The sequence below is a fragment of the Myotis daubentonii genome, chromosome 1 (assembly GCF_963259705.1).
Source record: "Myotis daubentonii chromosome 1, mMyoDau2.1, whole genome shotgun sequence".
In the NCBI taxonomy this organism is placed as follows: domain Eukaryota; kingdom Metazoa; phylum Chordata; class Mammalia; order Chiroptera; family Vespertilionidae; genus Myotis; species Myotis daubentonii.
This window is the reverse complement of record NC_081840.1, coordinates 99,418,813-99,440,663: the sequence shown is the minus strand read 5'-3', so window position 1 is coordinate 99,440,663 and position 21,851 is coordinate 99,418,813. Positions and strand designations below refer to the sequence as shown.

General features: G+C 43.4%; 1 protein-coding gene across 14 annotated transcripts in view; it reads left to right on the top strand.

Annotated features, from left to right (window-relative positions):
- Positions 1-9,199, top strand: part of ZNF438 (zinc finger protein 438) — a 221,356-nt gene extending 212,157 nt beyond the window's left edge. For all 14 annotated transcript variants that reach the window (XM_059712296.1, XM_059712287.1, XM_059712276.1 and 11 more), the window contains 2 exons: positions 5,143-6,930; positions 8,267-9,199. In XM_059712296.1, coding sequence (XP_059568279.1) covers positions 5,153-6,930; positions 8,267-8,876 — 2,388 coding nt within the window. In that variant the 5' untranslated portion in view covers positions 5,143-5,152 and the 3' untranslated portion in view covers positions 8,877-9,199. The remainder of the gene's footprint in view (positions 1-5,142; positions 6,931-8,266) is intronic.
- The last annotated feature ends 12,652 nt before the right edge of the window (positions 9,200-21,851 follow it).

The window sequence follows — 21,851 nt, the reverse complement described above, 5'->3', positions numbered from 1 at the left end:
ACAAATATCTGACAGCCATACTGGGTTTGTCAGACTCCTATGGACAATAAGTGGCAAATTCAACTTTAAAAATCTGCTTTTACCTTAAGAAATGATTAACGTTTCATAAGTTCTCTCTAATAAGTGGATTTTGAGAATCATTTAAAAGTGATTGAAGTTTTGGTATCTGACAAGCCATTTTTATATCAAAAAATATTTTTTCCTAAATGTTCAGAGATAATGTTATATTTTGGATTTAATTAAGGCAACTTCTATGTAATTTTTCTCCTTTTAAGGGGAGAATGAAGGGGAGGAAGGTTATTGCTTCAAATTGGAATGGGACCGATCTGGTTGTGTGAACTTTGGCACATTATTTAACTTCCAAGACTTATTTTTCTTTATATAAGGGGAACAATAATATTTATTTGCAAGGTTTACTTGAGGGATCAATTAAAAGACCTAGCACAGATTCTAGACCAGCCGTGGGCAAACTACAGCCTGCGGGCCGGATCCGGCCCGTTTGAAATGAATAAAACTAAAAAAAAAAAAAAAGACCGTACCCTTTTATGTAATGATGTTTACTTTGAATTTATATTAGTTCACACAAACACTCCATCCATGCTTTTGTTCCGGCCCTCCGGTCCAGTTTAAGAACCCACTGTGGCCCTCGAGTCAAAAAGTTTGCCCACCCCTGTTCTAGACCATAATAAGGACTCAATATCTATTGACTTTTAAATCCACAGTTAGGTTAGTTTCTGTAAATGTCACTTTTCAAAATAGTTATTTTTAATATGCTTAACATATTCTAAAACAGCTTACATTTAGAATCCTAATATTAAGGATTCATGTTGTAAAATTGTGCAAAATTAATTTTACTGAGTGAGCCTTTTATGTTTTCAGTTAATAAAAGTTCATGTTTAGAGCCTGAGAGTCCTGTGAGTCTCTTAAACTGTGTTATGGGTAATTTTGCAGGATTTCCAGAAATTATGAATGTCAGTGGGAATTTCTACCTCTCGTTATTTAGAGCACAGCTCAATGAGATCTGTAATTAGTAGGTAACAGGTGAGGGTATTTTGGTCACCATCTGTGAAAGGTCTTGAAAGTGGGTAATGGAATAAACCACTCTTGTAGCTACATTGCAAAGAAAGACTGCCTACAGTCATGGAATCTTGGAATTTTAGAGTTTTAAAAAGTTACAGCTACTTTCAACTTCTCTAAAAACTCCTGTTCAAACTACTTTAAAAATAAAAAAAAAACAGTCTGTAGTATTGTAGTGTAACTGACTTTTATTGAAAATTGCTTTGTTTTATCCTAAAGAACCAAATGTTTGGAGGAACAGCTCTAATTGTCCTTGGAAGTGCTTACCTTTTGGCGGTAATTATGCACTGTCAGATGTTAGATCAGTTTTCTTATCACTAGCAATTCTTATGATTAAGCAGACAAGGAAAAAAAAAACATGAGCTACTCTTGTATGTAATCTAGACAGTCATTTATTCATACACACACTTACCCATATGAATATCCTACAACAGTGATTTTTCAACCTTTTTCACCTCATGGCACACACAAACGAAATACTAAAATTCTGCGGCACACCAAAAAATATACTTTTTTGCCAATCTGACAAAAAAATAGGTATAATTTTTATTTTATTTTATATTTTTATTGATTTTTTACAGAGAGGAAGGGAGATGGATAGAGAGTTAGAAACATTGATGAGAGAGAAACATTGACCAGCTGCCTCCTGCACACTCCCTACTGGGGATGTGCCCGCAACCAAGGTATATGCCCTTGACCAGAATCGAACCTGGGACTCTGCAGTCCGCAGGCCGACGCTCTATCCACCGAGCCAAACCGGTTTTGGTGAAGTAGGTATAATTTTTATTCATTCACACTAGATGGCTATTTTGTGTTGTCTGTTGTCATTTTTTTTTTATTTGACAATCTAGGGGAAAAGAGGTTAATGCCCCAGACTAAATAGGCAGGTATTGTTGCATGTTTGAAAAATTCTTGTGGCACACTAGTTGAAAAGTACTGTCCTAAAAGATACCCTTTTGAAAAACAGATTCAAATAGGGAAACTTTCATTTTCCTTTCATTCATTCAACAAATATTTAAGCACCTTCTGTATGCCAGGCATAGAGAGCATTCAAGGAAAATAAGCACCTGCCTCATCCTGACCTCCTAGCTCCCCACAGCCCCAACCTCAAAGGCCACCATAATATTAGTTTATTTTGTTTCTTTTCAGAAATATCCTGTGCACATACAGAAATATATTTGTGTGTATCTCACTATATTTTTAAATTCAAACTATAGCGTTCTATAAATCTCACATCTTAGAGTATAGTCCATATCAGTCTAACTCATTTTCTTTTTCCTGCTGCATGGTATTACACTGTATGGTTGGATGATCATTCTGTTAGTACCCTTTGCTAGACATTTAACTAACTCCTAAGGGGTTTTCCTTTTGTTTTTCTTCTGTTTTTGTGGCTTTGTCCTCCTTCTCTTGCCTTGCATGTTTTCTAATGCATCAGTTTCACTCCCTATCACTTCATCCTAATGATTCTGGGAAATGAGACTCAGCACACTCATGGAGACCCTCACCCTTGTATGTGCTTCCTACAGTTCCAGGTAAACTTGAGTAAGTTAAATTTACCCAATAGACCCTTATCTTTTTACCCCACAGATTTCTTGTGATCAGCTTATGGTCATTGATCATGAAGCCAGCTGGTAAACTTGTCTACCCCAGTATCCACTTCTTTAAATGACAGGTAACTTGAGCAGTCAAGTGAGGTGATATCGCTTATGCTTTGATGTGTTATTGTCACATATTATTTCTTTTCTTTTTTAAAAAAATATATTTTATTGATTTTTTTTTTTTTTTACAGAGAGGAAGGGAGAGGGGTAGAGAGTTAGAAACATCGATGAGAGAGAAACATCCATCAGCTGCCTCCTGCACACTCCCTACTGGGGATGTGCCCGCAACGAAGGTACATGCCCTTGACCAGAATCGAACCTGGAACCCTTCATTCCGCAGGCTGACGCTCTATCCACTGAGCCAAACCGGTTAGGGCGTCACATATTATTTCAAGAGGATTTATGACTGAGGACAAAGTAGCCTTTCTTCCAGCTCTTCTTGCTGTAAATATTTTGTGCTCAATCAATTAAGAGTATGAACTAGAGCCCCAGCCGGTGTGTGCGTGGTGGTTAGACTATCGTCCTGTGCACTGAAGGGTTGCGGGTGTGATTCCTGGTCAGGACACATTACCAGATTGTAGGTTCGATATCTGGTCATCGTGCATGGGTGAGGCAACGGACTGATATTTCTCTCTCTCCCTTTCTTGAATCAATGAAGAAACATTTCCTGGGGTGAGGATTTTTTTTTAAAAAAGAGTATAAACTAGATATGTGACCCAATGTTTTCTCTTCCTTCCTCACCCTGGATCTGTTCTGTAGACCATTATCATTGTTAATGCAGTTATTTAACCAAAAGCTATCAATAATTTTAAGCTTTCTGCAAAGCCTCACAATTCAAATTTAATATATTTATTTACAACTTCAGTACTTCTTCCAAAAAGATGAGATAAGCTTAAAATGAAAGACATTTAACTTTAAAGGCTATGAAAATAAATTTACAAAATAAATAACTTACAGAGGAAGAAGGAGCAAATGTAGCACCTCCATTTAGGTGACTATTGCCAGGTGGTTGACCAAGCACTTTACCCATGAACTTTGTGGTAGCAAAGCTAAATAGGAAAACAACAGATTATATAATTATCCTGTGTCGGTTTTCCAGACCATAGCACTAGTGATTTTCCTTCTTATTCTAATGCGAGCTGCCATCTGAAACATGTCTTTAACATACTCTGTCTTCCCCAAACACTGATTACTTTCTAAAATAAGTTGGTCAGAATACATTTCTTATTCCTATTATGGTACAATGTGTTTATGCATTCTACTATTTTTTTAAATTTGAAAGTATAAACTTCAAAACATGTTATGCTCCAGAGGTTTTAGAAAGGGGATTATGGGCCTTTAATAGCCAACCACTAGAATAATGTAGGTACCCAGTGAGTTGGAGTGAAATGTGCCTAAAGTGAGGTACTTAGAAATGGGAAACTTCTCTGCAGCCAGGCCTTACTACCTCGAGGCTTCAGGAATAAAATAGGTAATATAATACTTAGAAGCAGTGCATCAAAATGTTTCCGGAATTGTTTTCTTAGAGTAGCTGTAAAATTGGTCTCTAATCAAAATAAAGCCAGGGAGTGTGGATGCTAATCTGTCAGGGCCCTAGGAGGTGCTTTTGTGTGTTTTTTATGTTGTCCTATCTCTTTACCTATCACTTTGTATCGTTTTCTTTTCCCTCAACATTTTTTAAGGTGTCGCATCAAGTTTTTTAATACTGGCGATTTAATTGCAAAAGCGCACGTAAACTGTTTGGAAGGTGTGAGAAGGAATTCACGAGTCACACGGGGAAACAGCAACAAAGCTGGCATTCAGTCTGAACGCATTCGCTGTGCAACACAACCACACTACCAAGGGGTCAAATGGTGTGTCCTGAAATTGAGTGAAAAAATGAGTGCTACAGGAAACATTTGTTTCATACTGAAGATACGGAGGAAAATATCAAGATGAATTAAATATCAGCTTTACCCTCGCAAAGCTTAACTTTTATAGGGACAACCAGACATGTATATAAAATAAGTACAATACACAGCAGAACAGACCAGAGGGAAGACCAGTAGCAGGACTGCAGCTCAGATCAGGACAGGAGCTGGGTTTGCACTGGCCTGTAAAGACGAATCAGAATTAGGTTAATGGACAGGATGGACTCAGTGGAGTAAAGATGAGCAGGACAGAGCCCCAGCTCTCAAGAAGCTCTGTTTAGTAATAGAGACACATAAACAGATAGATTATTATGAAAAGTGGCAAATGTTGTAATAGGGGCTGTGGACCCAGAGAGGAGAATAATAGGTGATCATTGGGAAAGGTGGGCAGGAGTTGACCTTTAGGCCGGATGCTGAAGAATGCGGGGGCTTGCTCAGAAGAGCAGGGGTGGTCTAGGAAAGCCTTAAGGCAGAGGAATTGATAAGATGCTTACTTGCACTCTCAACAACAGGACAGTTATACCAAGGTGACTTTTTACTTTGTAATGTCATTGCAGGTGATCAGCCATGCCTTCTGGAACAATACAGAGTGGAAAAGGTTTGCAGACCAAGAGTCAATTTAGGACCATTGCACCGAAAATTGTGTCCAAAGTCCTAACTTCCAGAGTGCTGTCGGGCCCTTCGCCATCACTCTCTAATCAGGTGAATCCAGGCCCCCCCATCAGCTCTACACCACTGGGGGTGCCTGCCCAAAATTATGCTCTGATGCAGGTTGCTGGCCAGAAGGGGACATTTTCTCTCGTGGCGTTGCCTCAGGTTGCCTCAATTCAGCCAGTTCAGAAACCCAGACTGCCCCTGCCTGAAAACCTTAAACTGCCTATTCCTCGATACCAACCCCCAAGAAATAACAAAGGATCAACAAAGAACCCCATTTCGAGCTTCTCTGAACGTGGCTGTAGCAAACCTCCTGCCCAAACCCAAATGTCTCCTTCCCCACCTGGCTGTTCTGAGCCGCTGCCCCAGCCCAGTCCGTCCGAGCCAGTGCTGCCACCAGACCAGGCCCCAGCCAGCGTCAGCCCGGCTGCTCTGACCAGCGGAGGTGGCCCCGGAGACTCTCGACCTCCAGTGACCAGTGACTGTGGAGACCCGAACCTTCCTGACACCCCAACATCATCCGCACCAGAGGAGCCCTCTGCCAGGCAGGGCTTCATGAAGATTTCAGGGAAAGAAATCTTTGCAAGCAAAGAACCATCCAGTAAACCTGCTGCTGTTGCCAGTGAAAAACATAAAGAACAAGTTGACCTTGCAGAAGGCACAGTCAGGTTATCGACAGCCATTTGGGGTGGTTCACTCCAGTGGGTGCCCTCAGTCCCCAAAGGTAAACTGCCAATCTTACCCCCCGTAAGTATGAAAACAACAGAGGTTTATAAAAGTGAGTCAGATGTTAACATTGTAGACTTTTCTTTACCTGGGCTCAGGGTGCACTGGGATAAGACATCCACCATCACCGAAGGCTTTGATGCAGCCACCGAGATGGCCAGTAAGGGACCTGGTCCACAGGTGTCAAAGCAGAGTCTCTGCAAAAGTGCCTTTTGTCCAGCTACCAAACTGGATCTCAACCACAAAACAAAACCGAATGGTGGGGCAACAAAGAGAAAAGGAAGAAAACTAAAGGTACCCGATGAAATCTTGTCATTTCAGGGGAAAAGGAGGAAATGTAAAATAATAAAAAATGATTCCCAACCATCCAGAGACCAAAAACCTGGGGCTTTGAAAAAATATCGTAGCATTATGCCTAAACCTGTCATTGTCATGCCCGCTGTGGCTCCCTTGGGTTCTCCTGGGGCTATATTACCTTCCCAAAGGCCCAGCAGCCTAGGACAGGACAGTTTGTTAAATAATTCGCTCACTCCTAAATATCTCGGCTGTAAGCAGGATGACAGCCCTTCCCCTAAGCCCAGCTCTGCATTCAGAAATGGATTCTCTGGCATTAAGAAGCCTTGGCACAGATGTCCTGTCTGTAACCACCACTTCCAGTTCAAGCAGCACCTTCGAGACCACATGAATACCCACACTAACAGACGGCCTTACAGTTGTCGAATTTGTCGCAAGGCATACGTGCGTCCCGGCAGCCTGAGCGCACACATGAAACTTCATCCCGGCGAGAACTGGCTGAAGAAACTTGTGTGCTGTGAATTTTGTGCAAAAGTGTTTGGTCATGTCAGAATCTATCTCGGCCATCTGAAAGAAGTGCATAGGGTTGTCATCAGCACTGAGCCCTCCCCCAGCGAACTGCAGCCAGGGGACCTGCCAAAGAACAGGGACAGGGATGCGAATGTGCAGAGGTGAGTGCTAATGGAATGAAAATCTGGCAAGAAAGTCTGTTTGGATTTGGGGAGCAGGCTAAGATTTCATATTCAGAAAGATAAGTTCATAAAAACATCTCTCAGATTAAGATTTTATGAGGCTAGTTCTATGAAGAATAATCTCATTTCTTGTTGGTTTCTGATCACTCATGATTTATAATGATGGTAACCCAGGCCATAAATGCCTGTTTGAGGTATGATGAAGACAATCAGGTGACAGACATTTTTTAACATTTCCTTTTTAAAAAAATTTATTTCAGAGAACGAGAGACAGAGAAACATTGATGTGAGAAACATTAATTGGTTGCCTCCCATAGTGGGGATCACCCTGACTGGGGATCGAACCCACAACCTGGGTATATGTCCCAACTGGGAATTGAACTGGCCACCTTTTGATGTATGGGGTGAGGCTCCCACCAACTGAGCCACACCAGCCAGGACATAACAGATTATTTTTGTATCTGACATATGAAATATGAAATATTGTGTATAGTTCCTGGTATTATTTATAAATAATTTCTCCAAAATGGTGTTCACAGAATTTACATCTGAAAAGCATCAGTTGCCTCTTAATATCACATAACCCGTGGTGGCACCTCAGTGTGACCAGACCCTAAAGTGTCCAGACCTTTAACCCTCTACTTTTGTCCTATTTTTCCCTTCAGGCCAGATTAACTTTCTCCTGTGTCATTCCCATCTTCAGGTACTGCTCCTTAGCATTATAAACAAACAAGCTAAGTCGTTCATAAGCCTGGCAGCCAGGGCTTTCTAAGAGCAATAAGTAAACCAGAGAAATGCTCTTATTTTGCCCACTGTCCACTATGACAGAGAACTGAATCCTCATTGGCCCCTTGGAAAGTAAACATTTCCCCACGCTAGATTTTCTGCCCCTTGTATTGTTTTCCTGTAGTCCATTTTGATTTTTAGGTAAAATGTCCAAACCGTATTGGGTGTTCAAGGTGAAAGATGGCAGCGGTGGGTGGTGTGGGACAGTTACTGTCAACCAGACGCAGCATGCTCCTGGAGAGCCTCACTTGCTACCGCCTGACTCTCACATTGGTGACACCCGTTCCTGTGGTCACCAAGGACTATTTAGCTCCCCTTGGGAAGGAGTGTGTGGCCCCACGCAGGAGCAGCAGTTGGGGTTCTGCAGTCTCTGCTGAAGGCCTTCCCATGCTCTCTCTGTCTTCCCACCCTTTGAGCTTCTCATCAGTGGGAGTGTTTTAGAACTTTGATGACTAAGAACTTAAAAGAGGAAAAGTTCCAATTCTGTTTTTCTATGCAATTTTATATTGACTATTTCCCTCTTTTTCAGAGAAAACAAATCAAGCCTCGACGAAGACCTTCTCCTAAACCAGGCAGACGAAGTCAAATTACAAATCAAATGTGGCCGCTGTCAGATCACTGCCCAGTCCTTTGCTGAAATAAAGTTTCATTTACTTTGTGTTCATGGAGAGGAAATTCAGGGCAGGCTGCAAGAGGAGATCTCCCCAGGAAGCCAAGCAGCTGGCAAAGAACTGGCTCAACATGCTGCTCCTTCCTGGAAACAGCATCCTGAAAGAAGAAAGCTGCCGCAGCACCGTCCCTCTGACGAGGAGGTGCACGCAGTTCCTACAGTGACACGGCAACCCTACCTGCATCAGCAGAATGAAAAGGAAATGCTCACAAAACATGAAGGGGCCCAGCTGAGACCCAGCAAGCCAGAAGTCCCGCAGGGCCCTGCGAGTCCCAGCCCACACTCAGTTCTCCTTCAGTCCCCTTCCGGCTTTAACTGCATCCTTTGTGCACAGACGCTCAGAAGGAAAGAAGAACTCCTCCTGCACTGGGAACAAGGGCACAATTGTGAGGACCCTCCAATGCTCTGGAGGATTCTACATGCACTCTCTAACCAACCGGGGAGTGTCCGAACTTCCCAGCAAAACTGAAACATGAAAGACAGGGGCCAGAGAGGTTAAACAGAGTTTTGTATCACCTTTCTCTCAAAGTTCTTGCTTTATGGTGGTGCTTAATTATAAAAATCAAACAAGTTAGGATTAGCATTAATAAGTGGGAGTGATTTTGTACATAATTTTATTTTCTTATGAAATATATACCCTTGATGCATATATTCTAACCATATGCAGTTTTATTTTTAAATTCTGTGCACTAAATGTTAATGTCTTAGGCTTTATTTCAGAATGAATAAAAAGATCAAAATTTGGAGACTGAAATTAAAAGGATTTTAGGCTGTTCTTCAAATATACTTTTCAGTAAAAACGTGTGTTTGAGTGTGTGTTATGTATCTTTTTGTTCAAATGTTTTCTATTTAAGTAGGCCCACAAATGTGAAAATTTCCAGATGACAAAATTATTTCCATCTCAACCATATTGCTATTTATCAAATTTTCTTGTTTATTTGAAAATATTATAGAGCAATGCATTTAATAAGATTCTCATTTTACAATTTAAAATTCATATTTTCAGGACTTATCTTTTTTAAAATTCTATTTTCCTAAAAGCACATTGCCTTGAAGATGAGATGTTGGTAAGTTTTATAGCTGTAATGTTTTATATCAACGTAATCAAAAAAATTTAATACTTTGGCTAAATCACTGTTTTCATAAAAAGTCATTTTTTAGGCCAGAAAATTTACAGCCTGGAAAGTGAACTAGATAGTTCAGTCCAGATGTCTAGGTATATCAGCTGCTTTCCCTCCCTCCTAAGTAACTTCAGAGGATTGTCACTAAATGATCAATTTTAGACACAACTGTGCCATTCAAGCCCGGGTTCTCTTTAAAAGTCAAGAGTAAATGATTGCCTCTTAAATTCCTGGGAAATTACCTCAAATCAGAAAAGTTGCCATTTGAAGTTTCTGGCCATCCTGGCTGCAAAATTATTTTCTTGAAATGGGGAAGTTAAGCCCTCATCCTACTAATATTCCAGTCTTTAGATGAAAGGACTGTGCATGTGGCCAGCGCTCTCTGCCTGAAGCTTGGCCCAGACATCAGCATCACATTTTTCCCTACTAAAGGAAGATATTGAAACAGAGGAAGAACTAAGTTCTAATCGATAAGCTAGTGGGTCTTAAGTCATTTTCTTAATGCCTAATTTTAAAAGCAAGTGTCCATAGACATACTTTGGCCCAAATACTATGAAAAGGGAAATTCAATCATTCCTGTTTTGCAAATAGTTTTATAAATTTGAGGATAAGAGGGTAGGAATGGAGTGCTCTGAAAAAATAATACTGTGGTTTATCGACCGATTACACTCTACACAGTTTCAGAGAGATAATATTAGACCTCCACTTTTTAGAACTGTGTTATTCATGAAACAGCTTTACCATTTAGTACATTACCTAGTTTGTTTGGGGAAGATTGGTCTTAAAGACACTAAAAAGTGAGATCTACCTAGAATACTGTTTGAATTGAAACTGTAAAATAATTCATAGACTACTCAGTCCTCAGATACTAAGCAATATTTCCGAAATACCAGTTGGCCAAGGGCTGAGGAGTGGGTTTGGAGAATATATGGAGGTGAAGGTGTGGGGGCTAAAGGAAAATCTGAAGTTGCCAAGGTCATAGAGATGCCTGCCTGGCCATTTTTTATCTACATATTCTTACAGCAAGGCCAGACAGTGAGGCCATAGACCACCTTTGGAAAGAAGAAGTGAGTTAGAAATGCAACAGAGAACAGAAGTCGGGAGATGTGATTGGCTCATGGTTAAGTGCTCTGGCTGGATCCCCTTCTCAATTGGGCACTGATCTATGGGGGCAGGGAGAGGGGTGGCTCTTTGTAAGAAAGCTCTTTGTAAGAGAGAAGGAAACTTGCAATGCAGAGGGGCCTCAATGCCTGTGTGTATAGATTCATTCAGAATAAAATGTTTGTTATAGTTCTCAGCTTCTAGAAGCACTCCCCTGTGTTACAATGGGAACTGCCCCAGTGCCAACTAAGATAAGGAGTTATCAGTAGCACTGCTTAACTGAGAGTGCTGGTAGCGGGTAAGAAGACAATAGGGAGTAATTCAGCTAAAGTAACTTTGGGAAGCCAGTGAGTATTCATTGATATGCCTTCCTTGGGCATAGACGTGTTGTTGGTGCAGTCCTAACCTGCATCCTGAACCCAAAGGTAGTGAGGTGTAGAAGTGCCGTGTGACCTTGAGAGTCACCTTCCTAATGCTCCATTCCTTGTCTGTGAAGTGAGTGTGATGAGCCTACCTCAAGGCATTGTTGCGAAGCGTAATTCAACACAAATGAAATGACTGCCACAGGTGGGCCACGTAGTAACTAGTGGCTAATATTTATTGTGCTTTTGGTCAGACTTGAAAGAAGAGGTCATTTAAAACAGCTCGGTGTCCCTCAAGTCCAGAATTCAAGGATGAAAACTACTAGAACCACTAACTTGCATCTTTGTATAAAAAGTGTATTTTAATTCTTAAATAGTCAAGTAGATTTGTATTGTATGGAGGTTTGGTAAGTGTCTAATCAATAAAGAAAGCAAAGTTCACTAAATTATTTCTATTCCAGGCTCCCCTTGGGTCTGGTGTTCCTCCCTGCGGCCTCGGCTCTTTGCGGTCCTGTGGCCCTGACCTAGCTCATTACAGTGTCCACCCCAATGTCCTGAACATGACTGTGATCTTTACTGCTTCCCACAGAAGATCATATCCCTCTTGAGGACACGGACTATGTCTTTGTTCAGCACTAGCTCCACAGGGTCTGGCACATGATATGAAATAGTATTTGTTTCAATAAATATTTGTTTAAAAATGGATACATTAGCTAAATACAAACAAAATTGCCACTTCCCTTTTTATGAATAAATCTAGCTTTAAGAGCAATCAGACTTACAGTTAGAAAGGCATAGAGGCAAATTGGTCTTAAATTCAGTACATTCATTTTGTTTAATGTCTTGTGCTTCTTGGAAAATTGTCACAAAGCCAGCAAAATGAGATTTCCTTTTTCTTTTCTTCTGGCCCTACATTATTTCTGAAAGTTACAGCGTTTTAGATTTGTATTGTTTTATTAGCTGTCGTTTTTATTCATGTCCCCTTTTGTTTCTTTTTCTCTGGCCCTCTTCCTGGTTTAGCTTGACTGCTCTCTGGTAAGCTGTTCCTCATATGGAAAGTTGTCTCTTCATCAGCACACCATAAATAATCAAACCTGGGCGCACTCCAGTGCCTTCTCTGGCTCCACATGCCCGCTCCCAGCTGCACAGCTCCAATTTTTTGTGGCCCCAGTGACATTGTTGGCAGTAAATGCTCGACTTCATTTATTTATTAGAACTCTCATATCTGGACTCATTTGCTCCATTCAAGCTGCTGACATGCATTGTTAGGCACATATTTTATAGTCTCCCCTTTTCACTGAACTCCTGATAAAAAATACCCTGGTAAAGATGATTTAGCAGAACAGATTTTCAGTTTCAACTTTATACTGACTTTCCTGGCCATCAGCAGCTTATCTAGGCTTGTGGTGCTACGCCAATATGTATTTTAATGATACCCACCTCTTCAGAAATGTCCCTTTTGGAGGTGAAATGTCTATTGTGTATCATACTTGGTCATGGTCATTGTTATCCCCATAAGAAACTGACGATAAGCACAGTTTGCAAGCACATTTTAAAGACTCTGAAGTGTGAAAATGTTTCAATGTGTTACCTAACCCTAGGGAAAAATCACTATCTATTGAAGGACACCAAATATGACAGCAAAAGAGAAGTTAAGATTACTTGTTCTAATTTTGATGTGAAGCTAAGCAAGCTTGTTGGTTTATTTGTTTATTTAATGAAACTTGCTCCCATCTTCAAAATTGTCCACACCTCTTAGCCAGCCTAGCAGGAAAGAATTCACCTATAATAGGGTGGCAGCATTGCCTCTGTTAGTATGCTGCAAGGACAAAATTTCAAGCAGTTAGCATTAGAATAGGTCATTTTTGATAAATCAAACATCAACTAAATACTATTCAGAAAAGAAAAGATTTTACCTTCTGTCACTAAATATGAATTTAATCTCCACCAAGGAGTTGTGAGGAGACCACCAGCTGTTTTAGAGGCATTTGTAGAAACAGAGCAATGAACTTGATCTGGTTATGGCCCAAGTTGTAATGCAGATCTTACTACAAAAATTTGGCCATGGATGGGATCCAGGTGGCTCAAACACATGAGCTGCACAACCATCCCAAAGCTCTGACTGTATCTGGAAGTAATATTAAGAGTATGTTCTTAGGAAACTAAAAACTGCCTTTTCCTAGTCTAATCCAAATTAAAGCATAGTTAAATTTTTCATAGGACATTCATTGAAACAAGGAAATTTAAAATATCCAAGACGACTAAGTCTTTTCGATGGTGTTTATTCCTGCTGGAGGTGGTGGGTGGGGTGGGGAAAGCAGGAGGGCAGAAGTGCTGTGTCAAGACTGGGCATGAGGAACTTCGTGATGACAGAAGGCTCGATGGGGCTCTGTAAGAGTAGTAGGAATCCTGGCTTCAGTGTCCAAGCAGCAAAATACCATTAATATTTTGGTACAATCTCAATGGAGCAAACAAAATTTGGCAATCTCTGTCAACCTAAAATGCACAGACATTTTGACCTAGGAACTCCACTTCTGAAATGTGTCGTGGAGACCTGACCACACAAGTGCACAGCCACACTGAGGGCGTTCGCTGCAGCATTGTCTACAGGTGCCACGGACCGACATGCTTGCGTGTCCCTGAGAGCAGGTTAAGGAAATTACAGTGTACTGTGTGCTGGAATACTGAACTGTAGTATAAAGTGAGAAAGATTGAAGTAGCACTTCGTGTGCTGAAACTGTATTCTGTGGAGGAAGCAAGGTGCAGAACAAAGCATAGTGTGCTCTCTCATTTGCTCTTTAGAATGGAGGAAGAAAGGGAGGGCGAGAAGGGACAGATGTGTGCTTGTATATTCATAGATGACTTCTGGAAGGTTGCTTCAGAACGGGCAACTGGAATGTTTTGCTGCATTTTTTTTTCAATTGAATAAGTGGCTTTTCTGGATTAAGCTGTAGCTGTGCTGTTATTGTTCCAGAAGTCTCAGCAAAATTGCGACAAAGGGAAAACTCTTCTTATGCCTCAGCTTTGGTGCCCATGCATTTCCTCACCCAAACCCCTGTACCTGACAGAACCACATAGACAATGACCCATGGCAAGAGAGATGTCTTTTCAACACAGGGCATGTATAGATCCATACCTCCTTCCACTTCTTGAGAGAAAGAAAGACGAGGAAAACAAAGAAATTAAGACAGAGACCTACTACAATCAGGACAAACGTTTGAGTTCATAAAAAGAATAATGCAGTGTACTTAGTAATTCACATGTATTTTGATATACTCTGTTCTAATTTCCTTTTTTAATTCTAGCTATCTCACACTAAATGGGTTTCATGGCCCACTGGCAGGCAAATACAATCTGAAATATACTGCTGCAGACTTAGACTCTCTGACCCTCTCTATCCATCATGTCTGTTCTGGGCTGTCACTCAGCCCCTCCAGTCCCTGCTATCCTGAGCTTGATGAGTGACTCATCTCTCCTCATGCATTTTATAGGCCTTTAGAAGGGTGACTTCAAGCCAAAGGGAGGACTAATGCAGACACCCCCCAGCCAATGGGAAAGCCTTTGGTGCCTCTTGTGTAATGCCCTGTCCCTGCGTGGCTCTAGTGCCCTTGGGGGAAAGGCAAAGCCATCACTTAGGAACCAAGAATCATTGCTGTCCAGCTGAGGGTCCACCCCATAAGCACTGGGTTTTAAAACCCTTTTTCAAAGTTTCACTTGACTAGACTTGTCCACCCTTTGGGTTTGGGTTGGGTTTGACTTGTCTCTCATTTCTTATCCTAATTCAAATAAAATGGTTTGGCAGAAATGGAGAAGGGAATGCAGATTCTGGCTATACTGGAAGCAACAGTCTTCCTCCACCTCCTCCCATTGCCCTCTCCCCTCCTGGCTAAGAAGTAGGTGCGGATGACCCCTTCCTTCTCTTCCTCGAAGCCTCCTTTCCTGTTGAATTCTCTGCCTCGCTGGCCTGCAGTATCCCTGGGTCACAGTGGTAGGATGTGGTCAAAGGAAGACGTCTTGGACTTCAAAGTGATCTGTGTCCTTCCAACATCTCCCCAGGGAGTGATTCTACAATCAGACCAAGTCTCTCTAATTGATGCAAACAAATGCCAACTGCCCCTCTATGTCAGACACCCAGGTCATTGGGGGCTGGGGGAAAAGTCTGCTTTTCACTCAGTGTCACTTGGCCTAAACCCCTCAAAGGTAACACCTCGTTAATTCTCATTCTCCTGTGTGTACTCCTCAGAGGTCCCTCTTTTTCAATTTTAGTTTGTTGACTTGAAGAATATAGGTCTGGTTCCCTTTTTTATAGCAGCTTAAGTCTGTCCCACGTTGCTAAAAAACGTGTTTATGGAACTATTCGGGGGTCCTCCAAGGAGATTCCCAAATCGACACACAGCTCCTGAGTGTTTACACTCCGTGGAGAGCACACCCCCACTGTGGGGCCGGGCTGAGGGCAGCCTCACTGAGCAGATCTCTCCGGCTTTCCTTCAGAGGGACTTGCTGGGGAGGCGCTGCTGCTCAGGTGCACGTGGATGGCAGAATAGCATTCGGCTCTCCCATGGATAACAAAAGGCACCAGGGGAGAAGGAAACTGGCCAGCGATAGCCAACGACTGAATGTTTTCATTTTGCTTTTATTTTCATCAGTGTGCTGAAATACTGCTTCCAACATGTTCATCATCTCATATGGAAAATAATAATTACAGTAATAATTGTGATAACGCCGAGGGCCTTTATTGTTGAAAAGGGTAAGCTTCTACAAGTTTCAGCCAGTTTCACAAAGGACTCATACTTTTCTGAGCTCTGTGGGATTCATTGGGGAGTTGAGTCCAGGACAACTGGGAAGATTTGTACATCACCAAAGCCATGGCACCAACTGGCTTTCTTGTTTGCCGGCTCCGGAGAGAAAGCTCTGGGCCCCCAAACAGAGTGATGTGCTGAGGAATTAAGATCATAGGTAGGAAATCATGGTGCTGAGACCCAAACTTTGCTCTCTCCTGAGACGAGAGATTGTCAGGGGCTACAGGACCATCAGTGGCACAGGTAGTGTGTACAGAAATAGCAAGAGGTTCAGGAAGCCCTTCAGCATACTCCAGCATTAATAGTCTTTTAACTCAGGGAAGAAACCCTTGAATTCTGGCTAGTGGTAAAGCGGGTGGAGGAGTAGAAAGCACTCGCTCTCCTGAAGTCAGAGCGGTTAATGGTGTTGAAGGAAAGCAGGCTAACTGCTCTTTCTCCGGTTATGGCTCAAAGTGTCACTTGTGAGGGCTACATCAGCCTTAGGTAAAGTGAGTAGACCCTGCCCCGCTGTGAGGTTTGAATTACACCTTCACACTCAGCAGCACTGCAGTCAGAGTTGCAGCCAATCCTTAGCTAGTACCTGCTGATTTCCTACTAAGTGCCATCTGACATTGGTGCCAATATAGACAGCAGCAAGCCCCTAAAGTCATCACAATATTTTCTTTGAGAAAATGTCTTATATGGGCAATTCTTCCTGAAGACCGTTAAAATAGGACTCAGAAAAAATTAACAACCACTGAAAAGTCTTGAATCTGAAGTATGTAGAAAATCACCCCCGCCCCAAATCAATGGGCCATCTTATTCTCTCTTCCCCCGCTCTTCCCCGCCCCCCCCCCCCAACCCCTGCCCGCCATTTATTGTGAGCCTATGGTTTTACAGCCAAGCCATCCTGGGCTTGTCCCATCCAGGGAGTATGGATGAAACTAACTTACCTCTGGCTCTGAGGTCCCACATTAGGGCTGGCCTTCTCTCCCACGCCCAGTGCAGCCTCCTTCTGCTTTCTTTCCTGTGACAGGGGTTGCCCCAGTCAACTCTGCTTGCCTCCCCTCTCTGTTTGCACAGCTATTCATTTGACAACTCTCACGTGGTCCTAAGGATGGAGCCATCCCTCGGAGCCTCAGCTGCTCTTCCACTTGAATCACACAAGTCTAAGCCCACTCCCTCAAACAGTGACACAGTTCTTCATTGGGCCCCAAACTGGGAGGTAACCCTCAGTTTTTTACAATGGTCCTTTATTCCTTGTTTACCCTCTTTCTGCCCAAGTGTGGGTCCGGCTCAGTGGGGGGCACTGTGAGCCACTGGGTGCCATGCAGGCTTCCCCTCCCAGCAGCCTGCACGCCTGCCATGTGCCTGTCCTTCAGCACTTCTGGTGAGCTTTCCACATCTGGAGCTCCATCCTGACTGTCACCACCAGCGCAGTTGATTTTCCCTCCCAGGCATGCTCTCATTCCTCCCGCCCTCCTCCCCCAGCCACACGCCCTGATATGCAGCCCGGGCACCCTGAGATGCCAAACAGGAACTGCTCCCCTCTTCGCCCAGAATCAAGGTTCTGTTTCTTGTCTGTTATAAGTCACACAAATAAGCATAGAGTGCAGTCCTGTCTTCCAAGGGTTGAATTCTGTCCTCCATGAGGAAGGCAAAAATCAAAAGCTGTCAAACTGAGCCGTAGCCCACGCAGCACAAGGCTCTGGGTTTTGTGAATGTTTACAAAGTACAGTGATGTCATGTCTAACTCACAGGACATATACACAATGCAAGTTTACAGTACTTATAACTAAGGTGGGGGTGGAGAATGAAATTAATAAAGGAAACCATTCAACCTGCACGATCCCAGGATGAAAGCGGGGCTCCCATCCACAGGTGGGGAGCTGCAGAGCCATTCCTCCCATCTGGCTCCGCCAGCCTACCCACGGGACAGGACGGGGCAGAGGCACGGCCGCACTATTGTCCTTCCTCCCTGGCTTTCCCGGAGCACCGACAGCTCAGTTCTCATAAGTGAAATGCAGGCCAGGTGGGAGTCCATGGAATGTCTGTGCTGAAATTGTCCACTCTGCAGGGTGAGGAGCCCCCTGATGTTTCTGGTCTCCTAAGGAAGTTGTGCATCTCAATCTCCAGGGCCTTGAGCTGCTTCTTAAAGGGACCTGGTTACCAACTAGTTAAGCAAAGGAAGGACTTAAGTGCAGCAAGGTGACCAACAGGTCCTGCTCCAGACCAGTAGAAGCAATTAAATGTGAGCCAAGCTCTTTATGCATTTCAGGACCATAAAACTGTAAAAGTAACGACCTTGCTAAGCAACCGAAAATAGCATGTCTTCAACACCAAGGCAAAGACTCATTCTTCTCTAAAATAAAAGGGTGCTCTCTTCTCCTAAGTGGAAAGGTCACCAGCTCAAAAAGTGAGCCCAGGGCATGTGCCAGCAGGGATGACCTCTTGTGAGGTGGCACAGGCCCCAGACAATTGCTGACTGTGATTGATTACTGCAGGGAAATTTGGAATTGAACTTTACTGTTTGGACTCACCTGCATTTGAAAGCAGTGTAGTTAGTAGTCCATCTTTCAACACTGTATTTTCTCCACTTTCATATCTTTCTGATGAATTAAGGGCTTATGTAAGGTGAGGGATTGAAAACATTAGCCGCTGATCTCTTTGTGGATCTGCTTGCCAGACATGGCTGGATGGAAAAACACAGGCACCAATTTTAAATGGTTTCTCCACCAATTCCCATCATCTGTGGATTCGGATGCTTTCTTGGTTCGACAATGGGTGGATAGTATAAAGTTTGTCATGCCGTTTTGAACCAGATCTGCTAATTGAATTCAGTTGTTTGCAAATGCTACATGTTTTCCACAGAACAAGAATATATTAAACTCATTTTGTCTGTCATCCAAGAAGAATTGGAGCCTGCATTTTTATTACCAACTGACTTGTGTTTACCTTTATACTAGATTTCTTTACATATATTTACAATGTAATTAAAAACAATCTAAGTTAAATTATCTATTTGAATTTGTCCCTTTTGGGGAAGATTAAGGAGAAAAGGTGCCTATAATTACTTCATTTTTGCAGAGGGTTTCTGCTTTCTCACACAGAAATACATGGTGTATCTGGTCACCAAGAGCATTTTGTAATGTCACTGGTGATTTAATAATTACAAAATATTGTAATTAATGTTCAGATGCTCACTTATGTTTTCCCGTTACAAATGATGGTGAACTTGATTAATTGCAGCCTATTTACAAAGGGCCTGGCTCTGGTAATATTGTTTCCTGCATGCACACCTCCAGGGAAGACTATGATCTGAATCCTGAAGTCAGAACCAATTAAATTCTGCATTTTCCCCACTGCAGCCCTGAGATGAACCACATTTTTCAGGCATGGTTCAAGCAGGCTTGGCAGGTGTCGGGGGCTCAGTGCCTCTGGGCGCTGCATGCCTACCGCCAGCTGTGAAAAAGTATTCCCTGGAGCCCCACAAAATAGGGACAGAAAATCATACACCCACAGAGGCTGGGCTGCAGTGCACATGCTGGGGCCCAGGCTTGCTCAGCACCGGCAGCCTGGACCTGCTGAGGAAGCCCAAGAGTTGGATGGTCACAGAGAAGCTGTGGAACAGAAAATAAAATCTCTGTACTAAATGTCAGAAGGGGAGAGAGGCCTCCAACAGAATTTGCCTTTGGGCCAACTGAATGCAGGCAAATATGCTTAGATCGGCTGTCAAATAAGAAATTAGCAAGCAGGGGCCAGTGGTCAAGTCTGTTGATTTTTCAAGTGAGTTTTAATGGTTCCCCAGGCAATTTGTAGAAATAATTTTAATGTCCTGCCTTTCTCCTTTAGAGAGTGGAAAGTTGTGTAATTTCACTCCATCTGACATTTTCCTTGACTTCGGTGTTAAACAAACAACAACAACAACAGCAAAGACCCAAATCTCCAGGGAATTAAAATCCAGCAAATGAGTTGTCGAAGAAAAGTGTGTCCTCTTCCCAGAAGGATCGCTGCTAGGCTGTTTACCCTGGAGCAGTGGTCACCAACCTTTCGGCCCTCACGGAACACCAGTGGTCCGCGGACCACCGGTTGGCAACTGTTGCTTTGGAGGATCCAAACCACTCTGCCCAGCCCAGCGATAAATGCAAACCCCAAATATCCTGGGCCAACCTCTTTTATCACTTTTTTAATTTTCTCTTTTATTTTTAATATATATTTTTTTATTATATATTGTTGATAATATTACAAATATCTCCCATTTCCCTCCATTTTCCCCCTCTTCCCAGCCCCTCCTCCCACCCCCATCCCCCACCTAGGTCTTCATCGCTGTTAATTTATGGAGGTTTACAGCTTCAGAGATGAGAAGAGCACCAGCGGGCAGGACCATTGCCGTGCAGTCTGAAGCTAGCAGCCCTCTGGGTTCCTGATCTCTGCTGTGTTCTGAGGCATATCAGTATCCACTCTGCATCATCTGCACCTTCTCTTTTCTCCTGCTCCTCACACCAATATATGTCCATGTATTAATAAATCAAGATGAGTCCAAATCCTTCTAGATAGAGTGGTGTTTTTAAGTATAATTTGAGCAATAAATAGCTAATTCTTTCTCGTTAATGCTGTGTCATTAACAGCCAAGCAGAAAACAGCAGCACATCCTTTGTATTTACAGGAGGATGTTACCCATGCTGTCCTGATCCTTCTCAAGGAAATCACCTGCAGCTGTGCACCAGCACCACCTGGCAGAGGGAGGTTGCCACCAGCCTCCTGTGCTGAGTGGAGACAGCCTGCTCTGGCCACCTGGGGGCTTGGACAGGCTGTGCCATCTTCTCCCATGTCTGAGCTGTGGTGTGGTAATGTTCCGGAAGGCCCCAGCCCAGGGGATGGGGTCCCCTGGTCATCCCATGTCTGAACAGAGACTGAATACCAGCTGATAGCCTGGGGCAGGAGGAAGGAGTACCCACCAACCAGGAGGGCATGTTTGGGGATCCAGGAAGGGAGTTAGGGGAGGTCCTGAGTGCTGGCTGGACTGCCCTGGGCTCTGGAAAAGGCGTGGTCCTGCCGATTTTGTGCTCCCAGACTGCAGCATCTCCAAACAGGAAAGCAACTCAGGCCTCTGCTGCCTGAAGAGCCAGGCCGACCCAAGACTCGAAGCTTTAAGTCAGCCCTAGTCAGCTCCAAATCTGCCTTGAGGCTTGGGAGTGCCGGCCTCTGAAATGGGAAAGGATTGATAACCTGGGGGAAAGGCCAGTGTAAAAGGAAGCCAGGATGGCCAGCTGGTGTGGCTTGATGGTTAAGCGTTGACCCATGAACCATGATGTACCCAGTTTGATTCCTGGGATGGGGTACATGCTCTGGTTGCCGGCTCGATCCCCAGGAGGGGATGTGCAAGAGGCAGGTGATCGATGTCTCTCATCCATGACCTCTTTATCTCTCTCCAGTCATCTCTCTCTAAATCAATATAAACGTATTTGGAAAAAAAAGGGGGGGGGGGGAGCCAGTATGGAAGCACAGGGAGCTGGTACAGCCCAGGACCAGGCCAGAGGCTTCTGGGCCTGGAATGGCCCCGCATGCTCCGTGGCCCCTGGGGCAGAACCACGGCAGTCTGTGGCCCTCAGCACTGTTTTCTGAATGAAAGATGCTGGCACTAAACCAGATTCCCCATCTTGGTGCTCCGGTTAAAACCCCATAACTTCTGAAGCCCAGTCAATGTATGACTGGAGAGGGCTGTTCAAGCCCGCCCGCCCGCCTCTCTTCCCCAGCCATTACCAGCTCGGGCCCATATGGGCTAAACCCGGAGCTGGGCTGCAGTGCACCTTGCTGGATGCTGTGGGGAGAAATAGATTGAAAGGCAATGCGTTTTCTTCCAGGCAGCCTTATGTGGATTGACGACTCTGGTTTTCCTCGAAGTGTGAATGTGAAGGATAATTACCATCGTGTGTTACCTGAGATTACAGGGTTGTGTTCCAACTAATGACACCAGGAGAACCAAGTAGTTGTTAATATTTAATCAGTCTCTTGGCTTAACAATTGGATAAATGAGGTGCGTAATTACACAATTATAATAGCCATTTCAGACAGGAACGGT